General features: G+C 52.6%; 10 protein-coding genes across 10 annotated transcripts; 6 read left to right on the plus strand and 4 right to left on the minus strand.

Annotated features, from left to right (window-relative positions):
- Positions 1 to 1828: 1828 nt before the first annotated feature.
- Positions 1829 to 2768, minus strand: N7498_004073 (putative polyadenylation factor subunit CstF64; the record flags this gene model as incomplete). Its single annotated transcript, XM_058451135.1, has 2 exons — positions 1829 to 2655; positions 2717 to 2768. The coding sequence occupies 2 exons, from the start codon at positions 2766 to 2768 to the stop codon at positions 1829 to 1831; spliced, it is 879 nt and encodes a 292-aa protein (XP_058310597.1).
- A 164-nt stretch (positions 2769 to 2932) lies between these two features.
- N7498_004074 (prohibitin subunit PHB2) lies at positions 2933 to 4022 on the plus strand (the record flags this gene model as incomplete). Its single annotated transcript, XM_058451136.1, has 5 exons — positions 2933 to 3104; positions 3155 to 3223; positions 3283 to 3638; positions 3698 to 3731; positions 3787 to 4022. 5 exons carry the CDS (start codon positions 2933 to 2935, stop codon positions 4020 to 4022), a joined length of 867 nt encoding a protein of 288 aa, XP_058310598.1.
- A 523-nt stretch (positions 4023 to 4545) lies between these two features.
- rmt2 (protein-arginine N5-methyltransferase) lies at positions 4546 to 5790 on the plus strand (the record flags this gene model as incomplete). Its single annotated transcript, XM_058451137.1, has 1 exon — positions 4546 to 5790. One exon carries the CDS (start codon positions 4546 to 4548, stop codon positions 5788 to 5790), a length of 1245 nt encoding a protein of 414 aa, XP_058310599.1.
- Positions 5791 to 5946: 156 nt separating this feature from the next.
- Positions 5947 to 9698, minus strand: N7498_004076 (putative DUF221 domain protein; the record flags this gene model as incomplete). The annotated part of the gene is made up of 3 exons (XM_058451138.1): positions 5947 to 6974; positions 7031 to 9468; positions 9535 to 9698. The coding sequence occupies 3 exons, from the start codon at positions 9696 to 9698 to the stop codon at positions 5947 to 5949; spliced, it is 3630 nt and encodes a 1209-aa protein (XP_058310600.1).
- A 763-nt stretch (positions 9699 to 10461) lies between these two features.
- N7498_004077 (MCM DNA helicase complex subunit MCM4) lies at positions 10462 to 13611 on the plus strand (the record flags this gene model as incomplete). Its single annotated transcript, XM_058451139.1, has 3 exons — positions 10462 to 10805; positions 10873 to 12968; positions 13021 to 13611. The coding sequence occupies exons 1-3, from the start codon at positions 10505 to 10507 to the stop codon at positions 13609 to 13611; spliced, it is 2988 nt and encodes a 995-aa protein (XP_058310601.1). The 5' UTR covers positions 10462 to 10504.
- Positions 13612 to 14696: 1085 nt separating this feature from the next.
- On the plus strand, positions 14697 to 17513 carry vtc4 (putative vacuolar transporter chaperone (Vtc4)). Its single transcript, XM_058451140.1, has 4 exons — positions 14697 to 14837; positions 14932 to 15385; positions 15441 to 16983; positions 17038 to 17513. The coding sequence occupies exons 1-4, from the start codon at positions 14833 to 14835 to the stop codon at positions 17424 to 17426; spliced, it is 2391 nt and encodes a 796-aa protein (XP_058310602.1). The 5' UTR covers positions 14697 to 14832; the 3' UTR covers positions 17427 to 17513.
- A 168-nt stretch (positions 17514 to 17681) lies between these two features.
- Positions 17682 to 18320, plus strand: N7498_004079 (uncharacterized protein; the record flags this gene model as incomplete). Its single annotated transcript, XM_058451141.1, has 2 exons — positions 17682 to 17968; positions 18026 to 18320. The coding sequence occupies 2 exons, from the start codon at positions 17682 to 17684 to the stop codon at positions 18318 to 18320; spliced, it is 582 nt and encodes a 193-aa protein (XP_058310603.1).
- A 338-nt stretch (positions 18321 to 18658) lies between these two features.
- N7498_004080 (uncharacterized protein) lies at positions 18659 to 19422 on the plus strand (the record flags this gene model as incomplete). The annotated part of the gene is made up of 2 exons (XM_058451142.1): positions 18659 to 19014; positions 19071 to 19422. 2 exons carry the CDS (start codon positions 18659 to 18661, stop codon positions 19420 to 19422), a joined length of 708 nt encoding a protein of 235 aa, XP_058310604.1.
- A 343-nt stretch (positions 19423 to 19765) lies between these two features.
- Positions 19766 to 20536, minus strand: N7498_004081 (uncharacterized protein; the record flags this gene model as incomplete). The annotated part of the gene is made up of 1 exon (XM_058451143.1): positions 19766 to 20536. One exon carries the CDS (start codon positions 20534 to 20536, stop codon positions 19766 to 19768), a length of 771 nt encoding a protein of 256 aa, XP_058310605.1.
- A 331-nt stretch (positions 20537 to 20867) lies between these two features.
- dppV (dipeptidyl peptidase DppV) lies at positions 20868 to 23515 on the minus strand (the record flags this gene model as incomplete). Its single annotated transcript, XM_058451144.1, has 8 exons — positions 20868 to 21009; positions 21067 to 21278; positions 21327 to 21559; positions 21611 to 21833; positions 21880 to 22903; positions 22951 to 23189; positions 23250 to 23301; positions 23352 to 23515. The coding sequence occupies 8 exons, from the start codon at positions 23513 to 23515 to the stop codon at positions 20868 to 20870; spliced, it is 2289 nt and encodes a 762-aa protein (XP_058310606.1).
- Between the last annotated feature and the right edge of the window lie 100 nt (positions 23516 to 23615).

Genomic DNA, 23615 nt, shown 5'->3' on the forward strand with positions numbered 1-23615 from the left:
GTCCTGCTTGGTAGCCTAGGCACGGTTGATGTGCAATGGGGTGAGAGGCTATTAGCGTGTCAGCAACTTGATACATGAAGTAAGCGTCATGACGGACGAGTGGTCAGATGGATGCGCACTTACTGGACGAATGCCCGAAACGACGGAGCGCAGCAGAATCTCTTCACGAACAGGGCACGAGGATGTGCCGGCGGCAGAGGGAAACAAGTGTAGTATCCAGCTGAAGAAAGCCGGAGAGTTTGAAGATGCGTGAAATCTGGAAACTTTCCTGGAGAGATAGAGAAGGGTAAAAGCAGAAGGGAAATCAAAACGACCTTTATGCGCATCGTGGCCCGCATGTTTGCGCTTACGGACGACCCTACGTTGCGCGCGACTCATAATTTCCCAAACGAGACGTATTAGGGCAACATCTCACTTGGACAGCCATACTCCACATAAATTAGCCCTGAATACTTTTTCTTGTGACGACTACCTGATACGCAGTGTCATATAGATCTTTCGGCATCCCGATGTAGTTCGGCATGCCGCTACCCCCGGGAAAACTAACGCCCTCTCCCCCATAAAAACTGACCATCCATAAACCCCATAGCAAGGTATAAAATATATCATGGATTCTGCTTGCCGCTGGGTTAGGTGTGTATCCTGCGGTTCAAAGTAGAGTCCTCTGTTTGTTCATGGCATGTCTGGTCCCGTGTGCGGCAACATGCAGGCACGTAGTTCAAACCCAAGATCAATGCTCATCTCACATGGCTCACCTGAGACTTCAAGCTACCGTGGTAATTGCGACTACGCTAAAAAGCAAGACATCAACCATACCTCAAGAGATGGCCCGACAAGTTTACGAAATCAAGCATGACGGGAAATGAAATAATTCACCGCCAACTAAGTTGCTCCATAGATAATCTGCAATAATATACATTGAGACATGTTTTAATCACAATTATGGGCTGTCAGGCGAGCTAGTCGAAATGTAGTTGAGAGGTCGTTAAATGAAGTTAGGGCTGGGCCGCGTGCCGGCGGCTAAACTCGGCTATTTGGGCTGGGTGTCTCGAATGCGCTTGCAACAATCGGGGATTGCGGCAGCGCTTAGAAACCCTGGTAGGCGATTACAGACACGGGAATTTACTGGCCGGGCCGCCTATTCAATCTACATAATGGAACCCCCTCCAATCATGTCCCCATCCGAGATACGTTCCTCCATCGATGTACCTGCTCAATACTATTGTCACGGAAACCAGAAACCAGTATATAGTTAAAGCGCGAGAGTCATCATCTTCTGTAGCTTCAAATCCTTGGCTTTTGTAGAGCATGGAGACCGGCTCTACCGATACCATCTCTCCACGTGCGGTGCATCTCCTCGACTTGACCGAGGCTCGTCTGCTCTGGCAGTAGCTGTCACTAACGTAGCGCAGAAAAATGGGGTCGTTTTGGATGATGTCTCTAGCTGTGTTATCTTTTCAGCTGGGCCCGGGCATGGCCCGAAGAGTCAAGTCAAGTCATGGATACCTAAGGTCCCCTCCCTTGTTCGACATATGATAAATGATTAGAGCCCTTGAGGTGGGAACTACAAGTGCCTAGGTGGGAGTGCGACAAAAAAATTGGGGAAAAAATATGGATTATCCTAGTTCTAGAATACAGCTGGATTCCACCCTTAAAGCTGGTATGCAAAATGAAAACGAGTAAATCACTCCAGTTGCGCCATCCTTCGCCATAAAAAAGTATGAAACAAAATGGGAGCTGCAATGCCGTGCCAGATGAAGTTCTTGGAGGAGCAGGACGCAAGATTAGACCGCAAGGTCAAGGACACAGCAAGAGGTAGACATCATAACTACCGCATGCCGCCCTGCATAAGCTGCTGACGGAGCAGCATGATCTGGCTGCGCTCCATTGGAGGCAAAGCATCGATAGTTGCTTGGGGCATGCTCAACACTTGCTGGAGGAGCTCATCTTGATTGGGTACTCCTTGTGGTGCGGCAGGCTGAGCGGGGGGAGGGGCGAATGGCGTTCCTGAGACAGGCGGGGTGCCGATTTGACCAGGTACACCGTAGGGCTGGAATTGCTGCGCAGGTTGCTGGACTGGTGCTGGTTGGGCTGCTTGTTCAACGATGGATCCGAGTAGCTGGTACTCCACCAGGTTCATGAGCAGAAGCGCTTGGAAAATCGCGTACGCGAGCTGGGGAGCTTGACGCAGGAGCTCAGTCGCGCGGGCGGGGTCGGCCACGGCGAGAGATTTCATTTGTGTAAGTACGTCGAGGAGCTGGTTGGGAGGAAGAGAGGCGAGGGTGTGAGAGATGGCGTTGGGGCAGTCGAGATGAGGAGGCACTTCAACGCCCGGAGGGAGAGGAGGCAGCGGCGCAGATCCCGGGATCTGCTGAAGCTGAGGTGTCGGGTCTTGAGCCACAGGCTGTGATTCCTGAGAATAGTCCGTCGGCACAGAATCTTTTTCGTTGTTGTGAGGCCAATCGACGCGGATTTTACGGCCCATGATCTCGTAGTCGTTTAGGTTGCGCACCGCTGAAGCTGCCGCGTCAGCATCCGCAAAATCCGCGAATCCATAGCCTTTGGGTTTGCCGGTCTCGGGGTTCATCATCAGCCGGAACTTGGTGACGGTGCCAGCCGTGCTGAGAATGTCTTTGACTTGCTCCTCCGTGAGATCTGCGGGTGGTCAGTATTGCGCGAGCGAGACCAATGAAATATGTAACAAAAGGGGACATACTGTAGGGGATGTTCCCCAGAAACACACTCTTTCCCGTACGGTCGGGCGCCATAGCTGCGATGAGGAATGATGGCGTTGCAAGGACGAAAGTCGAGTGAAGCGCAAAGAGACATTCGACATTCTGCCGGACTTTATCCTCACCGCCCAACATCTCACCTTCTCTTGACGTCCCGTCTTCATCCAACCATCTTTTCGATCCATCATCACGCTCACATCATGTCTCAGAATCAACGGGAGGCCTGGGAGCGCGTGCAGCTCATGCTGCAGAAGCGCAAGGGTAACTTTGGCGGCTTCCCCGGCGGGGGTGGCCGCGGCGGTATGGGTCTGGCCGGCACTCTGATCATTCTCGGTATCGGCACCTGGGCAGCCTCAAATGCGCTTTTCAACGGTATGAATGACCCCTATCTTGGTCTTGCAAGTTACTTACAAGCTACATAGTGGACGGTGGTCACCGCGCTATCAAGTACTCGAGACTGAGTGGTGTGCGCAAGGAAATCTACAGTGAAGGTAAAACATCTTCCTAGGAGCTGGAATGAGCTAGTAATAATATCTTGGAACAAATGCAGGTACTCATATTCGCATTCCCTGGTTCGAGACCCCCATTATCTACGATGTCCGCGCCAAACCACGCAACATTGCCTCCTTGACCGGCACCAAGGATTTGCAGATGGTCAACATCACTTGCCGTGTTCTGTCGAGACCCCGCGTCGATGCTCTGCCTCAGATCTACCGTACCCTCGGTCAAGACTTTGACGAGCGTGTGCTTCCCTCGATCGTGAATGAGGTCTTGAAGAGCGTTGTGGCTCAGTTCAACGCCAGCCAGCTCATCACTCAGCGTGAGAACGTTGCCCGTCTGGTCCGTGAGAACCTGGCCCGCCGCGCCGCGCGCTTCAACATCGCTCTGGACGATGTCTCTTTGACTGTAAGTGCTACTTTTGGACCATTCGAAATGTGCCCCGCTAACTCCGGCCTTCTCCGCAGCATCTGACCTTCTCTCCCCGAATTTACCGCCGCCGTCGAGGCCAAGCAAGTCGCTCAGCAGGATGCGCAGCGTGCTGCTTTCCTGGTAGACAAGGCCCGCCAAGAGAAGCAAGCCTTCATTGTTCGCGCACAGGGTGAGGCCCGTTCAGCCCAGCTCATTGGTGACGCGATCAAGAAGAGCAAGAGTTACATCGAGCTGCGCAAGATTGAGAATGCCAGACAGATTGCCACTATTCTCCAGGAGAGCGGCGGCAGGAACAAGCTGTACCTTGACAACCAGGGTCTAGGCTTGAATGTCCACGCATCGACCGAGGATGGCAACTAAGTTACATTAATCAGGCGCAGGTTGTGGAATCATGTACAAATAGCTTTCTAGGAGCATCCGAATGCGGTCTCTTCTCTTTTCGTTCTGCTGAACTTCATTTTGAGATTGTCCCGGTAGATTTTTGAAGGTTGTAGACCAATTGTGTAGCAAGTTTAGGGTACCCATCACCCGGAACTCACTTAGGTAGTATCATGGTGATTATCCGATTAGGTGGATGAGATGGTAGGACCTTGGAAGAGCATTTAATGCATATCCAATATACACCTGAAGTATCTGCGCGATGTTTGGACTAGCTGATCACTTGATCGTAGTCTAATGTCATCGTCCACCGCGATATATTTTGACGCGGGGGCGAAGGCGGCGAGCGGGACTCCACCGCAACTTTTTTTTATTGCCCGCCACTTTTTGAGGTTAACAACGACAAGGACAAACAGCGTTTGTAAGTATTCGATTAGCTCCAATAGGATCAATAGTCCTTTACTTATACGCAGCAGCTAACAATTAAACCAGAAAACCTGTCACCATGGCCGACCCCACCACCGAAGAACCCCAAATCACCTTCACCCAGATCGACGTTGACCTCGACGTACAAGAGATCCTACTCGCTGCCTCCCAACACGACCTTGCGAAGCTGCGCCGACTCGTGCGGACCCAATCGCAGCTCCCTGACGCAGCCAATGTCAAGGACCCGGAAACAGGCTATTCGCCTCTGCACTCCGCAATCGCTGCCTGCGAACCCGAAACAGACGACAAGGCGAACGGCGCGACCAGCACTATTGATCCCGAGGTGTTGAAATCCGGCGTTGAAACAGTCAAGCTCCTCCTCCAGGAGGGCGCAATCTGGAATGACCTCGACAAGAACAACGAGACACCAGGCTGTCTCGCCCGGCGCATCGGCGCAATGGAGCTGTACGATCTGATCGTCGACGCCGGTGTGCGTGCTGAGATGCTTATGAACCGATTGGACGGATACGAAGAACTTTCCGACGAGGACGAAGACGAAGAGAAAGAGGAGGGTGAAGGCGACGAAGAGTCCAGGATAGCACCACAGCTAGTCGACGCCTCCGCAGAGCAAGCAAGCACCTCAACAGACGCACCGGCAAACCCAGAAGTCACTAACCGGGGCTACCTCGACTCGAACCTAACTATCCAAAAAGACCGGATTCTCGATTCAGACCAGAACGGCGTCATGATGGAGTGGGAAAGTGAGATTATGCGCAAATCCGCAGAAAAGCTCCTTCCTACCCCAGGCCTGAAGGTTTTGAACATCGGTCATGGAATGGGTATCGTGGACGGGTTCTTGCAGGAGAAGGCACCCGCATCGCACCACATCATCGAAGCGCATGCGGAGGTTGTGGCTGAGATGAAACGGCGTGGCTGGGATAGCAAGCCTGGTGTTGTGATTCATGAGGGCCGCTGGCAGGATATCCTGCCTGTTCTTGTAGGCAATGGGGAGACGTTTGATGCGATCTACTACGATACGTTTGCGGAGTCGTATGCCGATTTCCGGGACTTTTTCTCGGAACAGGTTATTGGACTGTTGGAGCAAGATGGCAAATGGGGATTCTTTAATGGGATGGGAGCTGATCGCCAGATCTCCTATGATGTCTATCAGAAGGTTTCGGAGATGGATATCTTTGAGGCGGGCTTCGACGTTGAGTGGGAGGATATTCCGGTGCCCAAACTGGAGGGCGAGTGGGAGGGCGTGAGGAGAGCTTACTGGGTGGTTGATAACTATCGCCTGCCGCTGTGTCAGTTTATGGATTAAGATGAGATATGGGACATCAAATATATAAGAAGCAACGGGATACACCCTCCCCCTTCTTTTGCTGGGGAAAATGATTCGCTTTATGATACAGAGATATGCGACGCCCAGAAAAATGCTATGCAGGGGAATACAAACAACGCTCATAATATGTATCGATCATAATTGAATCAAGTCCACCTCTGAGAAATCCGGTGGACTGCGACTGAATATAGTCCGACATTTACCGTCCAGCGCTTGGTACTCGTTACTGACCCAGATGTGCTTGCTGAACCGCTGTATCCGGTAGATCTCGTCGTCACTGACCCCTAAATCATCACGAGGGATCCAGATGACGGGCCGCTTGGCGCGGAGTGCTTGGTGTTGGAAAGCACGCTGCACCAGTTGGTCACGTTCATCGGGCGTTAGATCCTCTAATTCGTCATGGATGCCTGCGAATAAGGCATGGCCACCCTTGGCGGATGGCCCTTGGGCCTCCACATCCTGTGCCATCTTTTCGCGCAAGGATTTAAGAGTCGGGTTGGAATTGCCTGAATTGACACCAAAGAACTTGGACTTTCGGTTTGGAGAGCGATCGGCCCACGATGGTCGCTTGGTAGCACTTCTTGGCGTCGAAAGTAGGCCACTCGAGTTGTTTCGATGCAGCTGAGCCTTTCGATCGGCCTCAAAGTTGTCCAACTCAATATCTCGTCCGCTCTGATCCTGGTCACGTTCGTGTTGTTCCTGTTCAGCAAGCTGCCTCTCGAGATGCTCATCCTCTTCTTCGCCATCGTCGACGCCGAGTCCAAGCCGGGCGTGTTGAGCACGTTCGAACTCTGCATCGCGACGGACGGCTTCGTCTTCCAAAGTGATGGGCAGATACCGAATCAAGGGCCCGAAAGCGTCGCTCAGAAGGATTTGGTATCCGAGAGTCAAGACCGTGATGACAATCATACAGATGCCCTGGCCTTGACAGGCCACTTTGCCCTGCTCATCTCGAACCAAAAAGAACAGGCCGATCAAACACAGTTCCATCACATACAACCCGGTGAAGAGCTGATTTATGGCACGAGGAAACAGCAGACCGCCGGTGTCGAAGCGGAATTTTGTCACGTATAGCGTGTTGTAGCGATAAACGAACCAGAACAGGCTGAACGTAATGATATTGAACACGAGAATAAGAGGCGCAACCACGCAGTAGATCAACCCTATCAGAATGTTAGAAAGCCCGGTTTCTAAAAGAAGAGTTAGAGGTTGTACATACCGATAGAGGCCAGCGTCGTGTAGACGGGGAAGAAAGTACCCCACTGCATCTGATTGAGGTTGGTCGTCCGAGCCCACTTCTTTCGAGCAGTTGAGTCTAAGATAGGAGCGAGAACGAACCAGCTGAGCAGACCGAAAATTTGCACAAGCGCACCGGCACTCACAGACATTGCCTGTAGAATCATGTACGAAAAAAAGTAGTTACTTGACTTTGGAATGTTGTTCGCCAACATTTCCGGCCAACTGGTCACGTTAGCGACATTGTCGATGACCGTACTGAAACTGGAGGCAATTGTTACAACCAGGAACAGCTGGACGAACAGGAACGCAAAATAGTAGTTCTGGACAGTCAGCTCAATGGCCATGCCCGTGTGGAGGCCCTGTGTCCGGCTCAAGAAGCGGAGAATCAAGGGCAGGAGGGCCATAAGGATGGCCAAACAGGTTGCGGGCAAAATACCCTGGACAGCAGATATAAACCAGTCCGGCAACTTGCCGATCCAAGCCAGCCATGGAAATGCGCCCTCCAAGTATATCATTTGGGAAAGCAGTCCGGTAAAGGCAACGGGGAATGCCCACCCGACAACCATGGCACAGACCAGGGTAATGATACCAATGGTACGCAGATAGCGTTCCCACCATTTCATAGACATGTTGTCCCAGATTACATCGTCAGGAGAGATTTCCACGATGCGGGGTGCCATTTGCTTAGGCAGATGATGGGCAACGGACTGGCATGCCATGTGCGCCGCAACCTGGTGGTTGAATTGGATGAATGCTGAGTTCATCAGCGGGAATCGTTCTGGGTGCTGCTGATCGACCTCGATCTCCAGGTTTAACCGAGCAATTTCCTTCCGACAGTAGTCAATCGTATCGACCTTTTTCCCGATGAGCCAAAGCGAAGGCATCCACTTCCAACCAAAGATAGGAAGGCGGTACGTATCCCGGTCTTTTTGGCGAATGTATCTCTGCCACATCGGCTCTCCGTAGTCTTCGTTGTCAAAATCCTCATTGTAGGCGACAGGATATTCCTCTCCTTCCACCTTGTCACCCTCTTTGAGATTTTTCCAATTTTCCTTCTTCTCATCGACCTTTTCAGAAGACTTAGCTGACTCACGACGGGGTGCAGCATCGACAGGCGTATCGGGGCCAGTTAGAGGATATTCATCAGGGTCTGGTGCAGAATGTTTAGATGTATGAGAGGACAGTCGCTGTTTCCAAGATGGTCGCTTCGGTGGCGGCTGCGGATCACGACATACGGAGCTTGCGATTGGGGGCTCGGGGGTAGGGAGTTTGGTGGCGGAGGAAACAGGGCCAAGAGAAAACTCGTTGGTAGGGGAGTCCTCTTCATTGGCCGTCGGATTACTTGTTCGAGAAGGCACGCTTTCCTCTGTAGTATCGACATAGCCGCCCGTTCGTGACAACTTGCCGTCAAAGCCAACTTCGACCTTCTTGAAGCCGCCCAGTACTGACTTGCCTAGTCTGCCGACTCCTTGGCCAGCTGCGCCCGCTGCTGCGAGAGGAATTGCGAGAGCTGGGTCTAGTACACCGGTCCTCAATCCCTCAGCTGTGCTTCGCTTGTGGTTTTCTGATTGTTGGTGAAGGATGTCATGCAGCGTGTGCGCCTGATGTGGATCACCGGAACTGACACCGGGTCCCATCGCAATTTGCGCCGCACGCTCATCGGTGGCCACCTTTTCTCGATCTTCGGCTTTAACTTTGCTCTTCCCAGATTTCTTTGCCTCGGCTTTCAGTTTCTTCAGCGCGGCCTTTTTACATTTGACGATGAGGTCCGTCTCGGCGGATTCAAGCTTGAGCGCAAGTTCGTTCCGCTCCTTCACCTTTTCGTTCAAGTCGTCGAAGTTCCGATTGATCCAAATATTTCGAACACCGCCCGGGAAGACGTCGAAGAGAGAGTCGAGAGAATCAACGTCCAGCCAGCTTGGCGGAATAGCCGTAACCAGCACGGTGGTCGCGGAGGCACGAAGTCGATGTTGAGGGGAGGTCATATAGGCCTGGCGTAGGCGTATATATCCTCGTAATTCGTCGAAGAAGATGGCGCAGACATAAAAAACGACTATGACCGCCATGACAAGGTGAGCCCAATACCGACTGGTGTTCTCAGGTTTGACATTTCCCCAAGCCAGCTGGTCCAAACCAGTGACTTTCCACGTTGAGGACGAGTTTGTGCCATTTTGGTGAGTTGTACCCTTTCCACCGATACGGTTAATTGGAAGCAGGATGGGTAAAATCAAGATTCCGAGAGGGAAGAAGATCTTGAGCAGCATACGCAAATATCGTAGGAAGAAGTATGCATCTAGTCCACATTTTTGAATGAATTCCGAGTTGGACGTTCGAAACACCGGGCCAATCCAGCGGAGGAGCCCCGGTGGTGATGGTTTCGTTCGTTCTCGATCCGAGACTAAGTAAGTTCGTGGTTGACTGTAGGCAAGGAACGGTCAACTTCGCTCCTCGACGCCTGGGTGTAAAGCAACAAAATGGACTTACTATATGCGGGTCAATTTACCCTTGAGTAGCAGAAAAAGCAGAAATTCGACCACGAAAACAGTGATAGCCGTTGTCAGCGAGGCCACAAATGTCTTGACTGAGACACCCGAGGCGGTTTTGCCGTGGCCGGCCGTGTGCTCCAGTGCATTCTCCAACCCCGTCATGGTGCTTAGCGGAGGAGCACGATGTGAAAGTTAAAAGGCAGCAAGGTCCCTCAGATGTCGGATTAGGGATCTTCAAACCACAAGCATCCCGCGATTTCGCCTGCACGTGTCACCGACTCAAGTGCTGCTCCAAAGGATGGGAGAGTCGAACATGACCCAGCACAGGGGGGGGGAGGGGAGAAGTAGGTAGGAGGACAGAAAAAGAAAGTTCAAAGACGCCTGATCAGCGGTGGAGCGATAAACACTGCCTGTGACCTATCCACAATGACACCAGTGGCTGGTGTTTGGGCTGCCGCTCAGGGCTTCGGTAGGTCCCCCACTAAATCAGGAATCGTGGGGATGATTGGAGGGATCGCGGAACGCGGATCGGGCTGTAGAATGACATCAAGCGCCTGGTGAAACAGCCAAGGAGAATCCGGCGGCTCAGGGAAATGAAAGACCATCGACGCTCCTTGGTTGGTCTCCTCCTGTACGCTGCAAGGCTTTTCAAACAAAGCAAGACAAAAGTAGCGATGACTGGGTCCTACTATATTCAGGTGTTAGCTCCCGGTATAAACAAGTTTAAGGGGAAACCGTGCTGATTGGCTCGAGATCGGTTGTGGCGATGGTTAAAGCCTGAGGCATGAACGATAGTGTCTGATCACGTGCTGTAGCTCAACACGCGCGTCCCAAAAGGGAAACCACTTTACGCGTGAGGCGCGTCCGAGCGCGTCCCGGCAGAGCTTTTGCTCTCCCTTCTTTGGACCTCCTCAACACCACCAACAACATCAACCACCCGCCCTCCTTATTCCTCCCCAACCCACAACATGTCTTCTCCGGCAAGTCGGAGGACTCGTGCCTCCAAACAATCAACGGCATCGCCCGCCTCATCGGCTCGAACAGCTCGCGAGCCACCCAGCAGCCCGACTCGCCAAGCCACTCCCCGCGCCGCCCGACGCCTGGCAGCTGAAGGAAATGTTCCATCGTCCTCTCCGATGAACTTCCAGTCTTCCTCGCCTACAAGAGGACACAGAGATGCAGAGACCCCCGATGTTCGCATGGGCGAAGCCAGCTCTCAAGCCGATGATGGTGATAGAACCCCTCGGGCTGCCGAAGCCGGTATTCGAGGTATGTTATTCAGCCGGATGGATTCAATGCGCCCAATTACGATCAATGGAATCTAAATTTGCGATAGACTCGTCTCCTATCAACTATATCCCCAGTTCTAGCCCCAGCAGGGGGTTCGCCCGAACAGACTTCCGTTCCGATCTCCGCTCCGACGCCCTGAGTGAAAGCAGTGGGCTATTCGTATCGCCGAGCCAGGGCCGCCGGTCTGCCCCTCGTCGAAGTGATCTCCACTCAAATGGATTTGGATCAACTCCCGCTCGCCGCAACCGAGTGTTTGTCGGCGCCGATGGCATGCCCTCCGAAGGCAATGCCCCTCGCTCCGATGCTACATTCGAAAACATCAACCCCGATACCTCCGAGGCTGAGGCTATGGCCGGTAACTCATCACGTGTTATCTGGGGCACTAATATTTCGATCCAGGATTCCATGTCCGCTTTCAAACAGTTCCTGTATTCGTTTGCTTCAAAATACCGTCTTTGGGCCGACGGTGCTTCCGAAGATGAGACACGCATCATGGGCGAGGCAGCTGATAGGCGCGAATACATTCAAATGCTTAACGACATGCGCCGCCTCGGCATGACAACTTTCAACCTGGATGCCCGGAACCTGAAAGCATATCCCCCAACCCTCAAGCTTTGGCACCAGCTGTCCGCATACCCCCAAGAAATCATTCCGTTGATGGATCAGACTGTGAAGGATGTGATGGTTGAACTGGCTATCAATGAGATGGATGCTCTGCGGAAATCCCGCACTCCTCGCGGCCAGTCCATCCTCACTTCCGATGGCGTCGTTCAGCCAACTGATGAGCCTGATCTGATCGGCGAGGTCGAGGCCGTGTCGTACAAGGTGCTCCCGTTCGGCCTCGATGAGACTGTGAACATGAGAGATCTTGATCCAGCTGATATGGACAAGCTGGTCAGCATCAAGGGTCTGGTTATCCGGACTACTCCTATCATTCCCGACATGAAGGAGGCGTTCTTCCGTTGCAACGTTTGCAGCTTCGGCGTCCAGGTCGACATTGACCGTGGTCGTATTGCGGAGCCCACTTCCTGTCCCCGTGGTGGCTGCGAGTCAAAGAACTCGATGCAGCTTATTCACAACCGATGCTCATTCTCGGACAAGCAGGTTATCAAGCTTCAGGAAACCCCCGACAATGTCCCTGATGGCCAGACCCCTCACTCCGTTTCTCTTTGCGTGTACGATGAACTGGTGGACGTGTGCAAGGCGGGTGATCGTGTCGAGGTGACCGGTATATTCCGCTGTAATCCGATGCGCGTGAGTGCTCGCCAGCGCTCCCAGAAGGCCCTATTTAAAACATACATCGATGTTCTCCACGTTCAGAAAGTCGACCGCAAGAAAATGGGTATCGACGTGTCCACAGTGGAGCAGGAGATGTCTGAGCAAGCCGCTGAAGCCGATCAGGCACGTAAGATCTCCGCTGAAGAGGAGGAGAAAATCAAGCGCACTGCCTCTCGTCCGGATGTCTACGAGCTGCTGGCCCGCTCCTTAGCTCCTAGCGTCTATGAGATGGATGACGTGAAGAAGGGTATTCTGCTGCAGCTGTTTGGTGGTACCAACAAGACCTTCCAGAAGGGTGGTAACCCCCGCTACCGTGGAGATATCAACATTCTCCTCTGCGGTGACCCTTCGACCTCCAAGTCGCAGCTGCTGCGCTACGTCCACAAGATTGCCCCTCGTGGTGTTTACACCAGCGGTAAGGGTTCTTCGGCTGTCGGTCTGACTGCCTATGTGACTCGCGACCCGGAAACTCGTCAGATGGTCCTCGAGTCTGGTGCCCTGGTTTTGTCTGACGGCGGTACTTGCTGCATTGACGAGTTTGACAAGATGAACGAGGCGACCCGTTCCGTCCTCCACGAAGTGATGGAACAGCAGACCGTCTCCATTGCCAAGGCGGGTATTATTACGACTCTTAACGCCCGCACTTCTATCCTGGCATCCGCCAACCCCATTGGCAGTCGCTACAACCCTCGACTGCCCGTTCCTCAAAACATTGATCTTCCTCCGACCCTGCTCTCCCGTTTCGACCTGGTGTACCTGGTGCTGGATCGCGTGGACGAGACGGAGGATCGCCGTCTAGCAAAGCACTTAGTCGGCATGTACCTAGAGGATACTCCGGAGAATGCTAGCTCCGAGGAGATTCTGGTAAGACCACACACCCATTGACATTTCGCCTCTGTTGCTAATACCATTCCAGCCCATTGAATTCCTAACGGCCTACATCACCTACGCCAAGACTCAGATCAATCCCATCCTGACCCCAGAGGCCGGAAAGGCTCTCACCGACGCCTATGTGGCCATGCGCCAGCTTGGGGACGACATTCGGGCCCAGGAACGCCGCATTACGGCCACCACACGACAGCTGGAGTCCATGATTCGACTCTCCGAGGCTCATGCCCGTATGCGCCTGTCTACCGAGGTTACGGCGGCCGATGTTGAAGAAGCCGTGCGTCTGATTCGCTCGGCGATCAAGCAGGCCGCGACAGACTCGCGCACAGGTCTGATTGACATGGGTCTGTTGACCGAGGGAACCAGTGCGAGCGAGCGCCGTCTGCGCGAGGACCTGAAGCGCGCAGTGCTAGCCCGTCTTGATGAGCGAGGGGGCGTTAGCGGCACTGCCGTCCGCTGGACAGATTTGTTCCGGGACATGAGCGAGCAGAGTGATATGCCGCTGGACCACAACCAGTTCGGCGACGCGGTTCGCTCTCTGGAGGCAGAGGGTGCCGTGCACATCTTGGGTGAGGGTGCCCGACGAAGTATCCGTCGGGCCGCGCTCGGCATGTCGTGATTACATCGACTCATGTCTACTATTTACTCCACGATGCGATGATCCGAGGATGCATGTCCTTGCTTCCCCGCCTGGATTTGCAGGTGTTTTTTGGTGTTGGGAGGGCTGCATTATGTATTATTTTTTTCAGACTTCGAGTGAATCATATGAGTTCCGACATGTCGCGTGAGGTATTTCCCTTTCGGGCCTGTAGAGTATGGCAGCTACATAAAGTATCAAACTTATTTAACGGCCTTGAAACAAGAAATCACATTAAATAATTCTCGGCCGCTTTCTTCCCGCCAGCTCGGCTTTCCCATCGGCTTGGTCGGCCCCTGGACCGATAATCGCGGCTCCAGTATCTCCCTAGGAGGATCTCGGGAGATAAAATATGCCATGTGCCGGCGCCTTCCCTTGCTGGACACTTGCTTAAGGTTATTTAAGCAAGCCCCATATATATTTTCCGTCTAGATTTTGGGTACCCAGGGATCTACTCCGTATAGGGATCGCATAAAATTTTCCTCGTAGACTTGCGAGGACCGGTCCAGAAGCAGCCGCCTGTCAGGTCCACAGGTTCCCGTTGATACCCACTACACCCGCGTCAATCTTGTAGCGAGACACCAATGCCAAGAGAGATCTTCGATGATCTGTCTCTTCACAGAGCGGCCACGCAAGGACGGAACCCTCATATTGCATGCGGCAAAGCATGAACCATAAATTCACGTTCAGAAAAAGCTGCCTAGTTAGCCTCTTCTCATGAGGTCGGAGGATAACGCGGGCCACGTTAATTAATTGACCAAACTAAGTGTATCGTACCAACGTTAGCGCATGCGTTAGCGTCGCACGTGCCGCAGCGACTGGTCGCAGACGTCAGTGGGTCTGGATGACTCAGCACAATGAAGCAACAGCTGCATCGGGCAGGCCAATCAGGGCGCGTCGTGTGCAGGGATGCGCAGTTGTATGGGAGAAAAGATGCGTCGCACGTTGTACCACGGGGTATTTTCGGTGTATATAGCTCTATAACTCTAATTTTGGCGTGCGTTTTAATATGCGACCGTGCTAGTCACTAACACTGCCTACAATTCCACGCTGTGTACTGAGCGGGCCTCCGGAGGCGAACTAGCCGTTCTCGGGCGCCGACCGATAAAGCATCGAGCCTTTCTCTCACTTTTCTTTCTCAACGCGCACCATTGACTTGCTCGAGTTTTCTCCTGTCTCCCTCCTCGAGTCTCCTTGCCCATCATGAGGTAATTGCCCTACATTCCCGCCCAAACTCTCCCTCCTCCCTCCACGGCGACTCTTAAGAATGTACTCTTCCCCGCATGCTGACCCAGCCACCAGGTTCGGCGAGCACCTCCGTTCCTCTATGATCAGAGAGTACGACCCTCATTATATTGCATATGACGAGCTCAAGAAGGCACTCAAGACCGACTTTGTCACCGAACCCACTCCCGATAATGCGAAGCCCGACCGCCTCGAATGGTCCGAAGACGACGAGAGGCACTTTGTGACCCTGCTGGAGAGTGAGCTGGAGAAGGTCTTCCTTTTCCAGAAGCGCAAGAGTGAGGAGATCGTCGACCGCATCAAGGCTAGCGAGTTCGACGTATATGACGTGGTCTCGCGTCTCGAAGACTCCATCCGTCAAAGCGGCCGTTCGTCTCGGCCCACGCCCACCGATGAGGACTTCTTGCTACTCGAGCAGGTGCTCAGTGACATTATTGCGGATGTCCATGATCTTGCCAAGTTCACTCAATTGAACTATACGGGTTTCCAGAAGATTATCAAGAAGCATGATGTAAGTTCATTTTGTTTTGTCCCGAGTCCCTCTTAGATAGCTAACTCCGGAACAGAAAGAGACAAATTGGTTCCTGAGGCCTGTTTTCGCCGCTCGTCTTAACGCCAAGCCGTTTTTTAAGGATAACTACGATGCTTTCGTCGTGAAGCTCTCCAAGCTATATGATCTGGTCCGGACCAAGGGTAACCCTGTTAAGGGTGATTCATCCGCCGGTGGCACCCAGCAGAATTTCGTCCGCCAGACTACCAAGTACTGGGTACACCGCGACAACATCACTGAGCTGAAGCTGGTCATTCTCAAGCATCTTCCTGTCCTGGTCTTCAACGCTAGCAAGGAGTTCGAGGAAAAGGATACCGCTATCTCCTCCATCTACTATGACAACACCGATACCTGGGAGCTGTACCAGGGTCGACTGAAGAAGACCGAGGGTGCAGAGGCCATTCGTCTCCGCTGGTACGGCGGTATGGAGAGTGATCAGATCTTCGTGGAGCGAAAGACTCACCGCGAGGACTGGACTGGAGAAAAGTCCGTCAAGGCTCGCTTCTCGCTGAAAGAGAAGAACGTCAATGCGTACCTCAATGGCAGCATGACCGTGGAGCAGATTTTTGAAAAGATGCGCAAGGAGGGCAAGAAGAGCCAGGCCGAGATCGACGACCTGGAGCAGCTGGCCCGTGAGATTCAGTACCGCGTTATCACCCGCCGCCTGGTGCCCGTCACCCGCACTTTCTACCACCGAACCGCATTCCAACTTCCTGGTGATGCTCGTGTGCGTATCTCACTGGACACGGAGTTGACTATGATTCGGGAGGACAACCTCGATGGTCGGCGTCGCGCTGGTAACAACTGGCGCCGCATGGACATCGGTGTCGATTTCCCATTCTCCCAGTTGCCCCCGGAAGACATTGATCGATTCCCCTACGCCGTGTTGGAGGTGAAGCTGCAGACCCAGGCTGGCCAGGAGCCGCCCCAGTGGATCCGTGACTTGACTGCCAGTCACTTGGTCGAGGCTGTGCCCAAGTTCAGCAAGTTCATCCACGGTACTGCCACGCTTTTCCCCAGCCGCATCAACCTTCTCCCATTCTGGTACCCCCAGATGGACACCGATATCCGCAAGCCCGTCAACCGTCACTACGGCATCCAACGGCCTTTGGCCAGCACATCGATTTCCGCGAACGAGGAGGACTCGGACGACGATGACACACCAGAGTCCGAGCACGGTCCGCAGAACGGCTACTACTCGGAATATCAACATGATGGTGGTCTCTTCACAGAGACCAACGGCAATGAGCTGGATATTGAGGAGCGCATCGCCGCGCAGCCTCTGGCCGGTGATGAGGACTACCCTCTGTACGATTCCGACGACGAAACCTTCGGCTCTGACGAGCTTGAGGAAGCCCGTCGCGTCGGTGGTGCCTACTATGCCGAACAGCTCGTCAAGTACTACGCGTACCGCACCGGGAAAGCAGTACTTAATGGTCTCCTCGCCATCGTCCCTCGCCCAACACCAACCTCCCTCCCACCCCCCGAACAGCGTGGAATCGCTGTGCTGCAGGGTACCCAGCGCTCTCTTCGGCGATTCCAGGCTCCTCCAGGAAAGCGTAAGCGCCTCTTTAACCCCACTTTAACGCACCCAACACTAACCACCAAACCAGGAATCTTCGTCCCAGTCCGCGTCGAACCCAAGGTCTACTTCGCTGCCGAGCGAACTTTTCTCTCTTGGCTTGAATTCTCCATCATCCTCGGTGGTATCGCCGCCACCCTCCTCAACTTCGGTGTCGACAGCGTCTCCCTCGCCTCGTCCTGGGCATTCACCGTTCTCGCCGCCGGTGCCCTTGTCTACAGTCTGGTTCTGTACATCTGGCGCGTAGATAAGATCCGCAAGCGCCGCGATGTGAAGCGTGTGTACTATGAAAAGTGGGGACCCACGGTCGTTAGCGTGGGTCTCGTTGTCGTTGTGCTGGTTAACTTTGGCCTGCGTGTGCGTGCTGGTGGCTTCATGGCTGGAGATGGGAAGCCTGGCCGTCATGGTGATGAGCTGTAGGTTTTCGGCTTGCATATATTGATGTATGATGGCCTCAGGGCACTTTGTACCTATCGGCGTTTTGGTTGGTAGCCTGGGCGCTTGGATGTAAATTTTCTAGAGCGACAATGAATATAGTCGATCGTTGCATCAACCTCTTCCTCGTTAAAAGTTATTCTCTCCTCAACATCCAACCTTTGACCGACCTTTACAAAACTCTTCATCCCCCTCTCCCCCGCTCCTCCTCTCCTCTTTGATCATCCACCCCCAGCCAACATGGTTGTAGCAGCGCATGAAAATCCCAAGGTGATCCGACAGCGAGAGGCTGCTCTCAACGCTCGTGATGCCATAACCAATCAGTACGCAACTTCTACGAAGAAGGAAACCAAAACCCCCTCGACCAAAAAATCCAGCATCGACGTCCGTCCTCCTCTACCCTTGAGGAAGGCTCCCGGATCTGCAAAGCGCAACTTCATCGTTGTCTCCTCGGACGACGAAAATCAACCCCCTCCCAAGCGTCAGACCCCCCATACTCCTGCATTCCAGGACAACGCTCCACGGCAGTAAGCATAAACCCCAATCTACTTGCAAAGCAGACCCTGACTTCATCTCCTTTTTAGGCAGAATGCCACGGCCAACGAGACTGTATCGCGAGCTGAATTCTTACAGCTGCGAAGCGTCGTGACCAAGCTCGTGACTGAATCCTGTGGTGAAAAAAACACTGATCAGGAGATGAACAACGTGATAACTAGAATCAAGGAGTCGGTTGTTGAGCTTGCGAAGGTTGTCGAAGGTTACGAGAGCACTAGTCAGAAGGTGCAAATCGAGGCTCTCGAGATACTGCTTATGGCTGAGCGGCTGAGGACTCGATACACTCGACTTGTGGAAAATGCGGAGGAGATGAACCGTGAGTAGATGGCGCCACTTGCGCTGGGTCTGAGATACTCGATTACCGGGGATCACATAGGTAGATGAAGAGGCTCTAACGGAGTACATGAACTGACATTCATAACAATACTTCCCGGACGTAAAGTAAAGTGCCCATATGAGGCACGTAGCGACGAGTATGAATTGGTCATTCCGAATGGTATAGATCGAAGCCTTGATCTGTGAGCCACCACTACATCTTGGACTGACACTCTCTGATCCTCTCAAAACAACACCCTATCCCTCGAAATAAGCCTCTCCATCCCCCAGAACCTTCCACATCTCCTTTATCCAGTTCAATCCTTCTCTTATCCCTAACATCCACCATGTCAACTCCTCGCACTCGAAGCACTCGACGCATCATGCCTGTCCGGGGTTCGGAGCCTAGTCTCATCAAACGGTCTGAATCCGTCATGAGCTACGAGACAACCTCCTCTGATCAGCCCGAAGCCAGGCTCCAAGACCTGCCGATCACACCCTCCGACACAAACATCAACATGGGTCCTCCCACCATCCATGAGAATTTCCACGATGAAGGCCCAACCCGCAAACGCATTCGGTCATCTCCGTTGAACAGCCCGTTGGGCAGCGCGGACTTTGACTACCGTTCCATGAAGTCTCTATCCCAAGACAAATCTGGCACTGGGCCCAGGTTCATCGAGTTGACAACCCCTCCTGTACAGTACGTCTATTGTCAATCTATTCATATACTGGCCATCCGCTCATGTTACCTACCAGGAACCAAGCCCAGAAGCCCGGCAATCTCCAAGGAGATTTCGAGATTGTGAAGGTCCGAGCCGAGCTTTCCCAGCTGAGACTCGATCTCGACGTCGAGAAACAGCAGAATGAAATCCTGCGCTCGCAGTTCGAGGTCGAGAGATGTCTGAATGAGTTTCTGCGGGGACAGACCATCGCAGAGCAATGCGTTAACAAGACGCTGACTGCCAAAGTCACGGCTCTGGAGGAAAGAATGAATCTCCAAGAACCTACTTTTGTTACCTTGCAGGATCTGAAGCAGGTTCTCTTGACCTGGCTGCGGGATTACCTGGTTAACAACAGGACCGGGGAGCAGTCGCGATCCCAGCAGTGATCTTTGGGGGCTCAGCTTGGTGGAATGTTTACATCTTGGAGTTGGAGACTGGAGGCTGGGGAAATGGCACAAAACACTTTGCAGATATGCACACAGGTGGAACGGAGCCGCGGCACTGGTATCTAAGCAATCATTCAGCCTACAAAAACGAGCATGTAATTCAAGAATCTTCATTCAGATAATGATGCTATCAACACTAGCGAGTGCTTCCATTCTTCAAATTCATATCACACTCCCAAGTAACGAGAGACAAGTAGATCAGAACTCAAAGAACACAAATCGCAAGTTTTGAAGCCAAAAAAGCAAAAGTCGAACCAGAGGCCGATATCGAAAAACTTGATATCTAGAGATGCAAGTCCTCAATATCCGAAATGTCCTCGGGGGCGCGATCATAGTGACTCATAAGACACAGCATCGGGTCATCCACGCTATGAAACTCAATCGCTCTCAGGAAGCACGAATGCTTCCGGATCTCAGGAGAGACACTGACGAAAATAATCGAGATAGCCACATCAACCATTCGCTCATACCACACGTACAGCTCGTGGTCTTTGTCAAGGGGCTTAATCCGGCTGTTGTCTTGATAGTAAGTGCAAGCTTCGAAAAGATACCACACCTGGTGCATGCGGAGCCGCAGCTCCACGTTGGCGCGCCACTCGCGGAAGTTGGTGTGGTCTTTCAGCTTGATGGATGGGAGGGAGATGATGTGCTTGTCATGCTGGTTGTCGAGGAAGGCTTTGACGTAGCGGACTGTTCTTTCGGTTTCTTGTTCTTTGGTGGGCTTGGTGGGCTTGGTCTTTGGCTTGGGGGCTGGAACGGTCTCATTCAGGGACTCTTGATGCTCGGGTTCCTTGTCTGTATTCATGAAGTAGGTGTAAGTGGTTGGCTGGGGGGAGGTGGAGGATGAGTTTTGGGTTGAGTGCATACAGTTCTCTTTCTTGGAAGACTCTGAACCGGTCGGCTGAGACACATCCTTGGGAGGAGGAGATGGCTTGACATCTGTAGGGCCCGAAGCAGAAGGGCTTCCTTCCTTTGAGACCTTGGGAGTAGCAGTCTTTTGAAGCGAGGCACTTGGCGGGTGCGGCGAAATCTTCTTACGAGAGGGAGAAGACATGTTGTGCAGTAAAAGCAAGATGCAGACTTGAGGGTTGATAGATGGAGTGGATAAAGGATGAAGAAACAAGATTGGGGAAGTGGGGGAAAGATGAAGAAGAGTGAGAGATGAAGGGTTGGCCAGTATTTATGCTTACTGTTAGTCAAGCAGGATACAGCAAACACATTCACTGACAACTAGGGACGTAGCCTGTAATTTGGAAAATGATATAGTTGGTGGGACATTTTGACACGCATAAAAGAATGACGGCGTACGGATTCATTGTGTGAGTATATACACTCTAAGACAACAGCACGTATTTACCAACAAAGACAATGAAGCCTGGCCACGCTCAGGGGTTGTAATCCACCACCGGCACAATTGTATCATCCAGACTCACGGCATTGGGGTTACTGGCCCCGATCCCAGAGTACTTGTTGATCCACCCTAGCACTTGCTGATGCCAAACCAAGCTGTTTTCCTGGTTCGTGACCCTATAAAAAAGTCAGATTTGGAACTGAGACTTTGCTCTCTAGTAATCAAATACTCACCAATGATTCTCATCGGGGAAGTTGAGCAGTCTGCTTGGGACGCCACGCATTTGCAGGACATTGAATAGACTGAGACCTTCTGAGATGGGCAGGCGGAAATCCAAGTCACTGTGGATGATCAACTGCGGCGTATCCATTTGCAAGATGTGTTCAGGGGCAGAGGGATCCCAACGACGATAGTTGTCTCGGTTGGCCCAGAAGGTGCCGTTGAACTAAAAACGTCAGTGATACTTTCAAGAGTCAAAGTTCAAGATACATACATCATGTTCAATAAACCAGAGCTCTTCTGTCGAAATCTTGGCGTCGGCAACGAATGTTCCATCATGGCTGACCAGCGCTTTGAACTTTCGACCCAGAGGATTACCCTGAATCCAATTGATCATGAAACCGCCGTAGCTGGCGCCAGCAGCAACGCCGTTGTCTGTATCAATGAAGTCGAAGTTGTCACGGACAAACTCCCAGCCCTTCACCAGGTCATCGTATGGATAGCTCCCTGTTCAATGTTACAATCTCCATGAAGCAAAGCTCACATCGCTTGACATACCCCAGTTATTAGTGATCATGTCGGTGAGCTTATCGCCGAAGCCAGTGCTGCCAGTCGGGTTCGGGGCAACCACCACATAACCCTGATCCGCCCACACCTTGTAGTTCCAACGGGTGCTCCAGGAATCGGCCGATGAACCTTGAGGCCCACCATGGATATAGAACAGGAGCGGGTAGGTCTTGGACTTGTCGAAGTTTGCAGGATAGATAATCCAAGAGTGGATCTAGAGAGATCAGTACTGCACACGAAAGACGAGGGGTAAAGCATACATCAGTCCAGTTTCCTTCGTAGTAGAACTCATCGACATCCGCGGGACTGATCCCCTTGAGACCGGGATCAACCTCATTTGCAGAGAAGATTACGTTGGTAACGCCCTTTTCCGGGGTCGCAGTGTATATCGTCCGACTAGTCCAGATAGCCGAGCCGGAAACCAAGATCTCGCCATTAGGAAGGTTGTAGTAAGAGGCAACAGAGCCACCATCGGTGAAGTTACGAGGCTTGAATTCATCGTCTGCATCAGCAGGCAAGATAAATAGCCGGTTGCGAGCTCGATCCTCGGTGTTGATAATGAGGTTTTTACCATCGGCCGTCCACTTTGCTGCACTTGGTGAGCGGTCCCAGTCCTTTGCCAAGACGGAGATTGTCTGTTTGGATCCAATTGTGTAGACGTAGAGGGTGCGACGATCGGCCTCGTAGGCGACATCTGTCATCTGCAAGTATGCAAGGCGCTCACTATCCGGTGAAAATGCAGGGCCGCTGGAGTCTCCTTTGACACCATCCGGCGTGCCTGGACTATCAGGGCCATTGATTGCTCCGGGATTCTGAGAGCCATCGTGCGGAACAAGGTAAATATACGAAGCGGTGTTGTTCGCCCTGGGCAGCTCGGGGGCCTTGCTCTTGAAAGCGACCCATTTCCCATCTGGTGAGATGTCGTAATCGGATGAGTCTCCGTAGGGAGGATAGGGTGACTCGAGGTTTTTGACACTGGAGACAAGATTCTTCAAAGAACCCTTGGAAATATAGCGGGACGTAGCCCATTGTCCGCTTTTCTTCTCTTCGAGGGTCCCCGAAAAGACAGCATTGAAGGTGGTTGTGAGCCATGTATCCCAGTGACGCACGTAGATGCTGTCATAAATGCGGGCGGTGCTGAACGGTTTCATTGCCAACTCTTTGTTGTAGGCGGTCCCATTACCGTAGGACTGGCCGTACACGAGGAAGTTGATATCACCGGACTCGGTGATGGCAGTCTTCAAACCTGAAAAGGAAGCCGGCAGTGAGGCTGCCTTATATCGACTGAAAGAAATGTCAGTGAGTTCACAGAAGCCTGGAATGGTACATACGATTTCTCAAAGTCAGTTGTGTTAGAAACCCATAGTTCAACACCGCCAGGGATATCGGCGTTGGTGCTGTTGATGTACAACAACCCCGAGTCACTCGATCCCAACCAGACAATCTCAGCCACATTGCTATCATTTGTAAGTTGAGAGATCTTCCCGCTCTTGAGATCGATCAGATCCCAGACTGTTGATGATTCATGGCTTTCAAAAGAATACTGTCCAGTAGAGAACAACGCGGCCTCCTATACATCATCAACACCAATTTTATCTACTTTCGTCCCTTTATCAAAGAAAACACTCACGCCCGACGGATTAGGTACAGCATCACTGCGACGCGGAGCCGTAATCAACTGCCTAAGTCGGGATTAGCAATAAATGAGGGCGATCAGACAATCCTAACTAACTCTGGCGTCAGAGCAACCGCAGGAAGCACCACCGATCCGATGGCAAGCAATTGGAATGTGCGCATGTTCACAAAGAGATACGCACACACGCTGCCAAATATGAACGCGCTGAGCACCAGATTGACGAACAAGCCGAGTGTATTTAAGCGCTTCTGCGGGGACATCGGGGTGGCAGCTTCCCCAAGGGAGAAATGCTACATTCCTCTGCGCCAAGAGAGATAAACAGGGAGCGGAGGAGCTGGGCAGACCATTGCTGCAGCTCTA

The sequence above is a fragment of the Penicillium cinerascens genome, assembly GCF_028974065.1.
Source record: "Penicillium cinerascens strain IBT 15544 chromosome Unknown contig_24_segment0_segment0, whole genome shotgun sequence".
Taxonomy (NCBI): domain Eukaryota; kingdom Fungi; phylum Ascomycota; class Eurotiomycetes; order Eurotiales; family Aspergillaceae; genus Penicillium; species Penicillium cinerascens.

Bases quoted from the DNA above. Each gene is read 5' to 3' on its own strand.
- vtc4 (XM_058451140.1), top strand. The intron at 15,386-15,440 runs GTAAGTTCATTT...ACTCCGGAACAG, and splicing joins AGATTATCAAGAAGCATGAT to AAAGAGACAAATTGGTTCCT. The intron at 16,984-17,037 runs GTAAGCGCCTCT...CCACCAAACCAG, and splicing joins CCAGGCTCCTCCAGGAAAGC to GAATCTTCGTCCCAGTCCGC.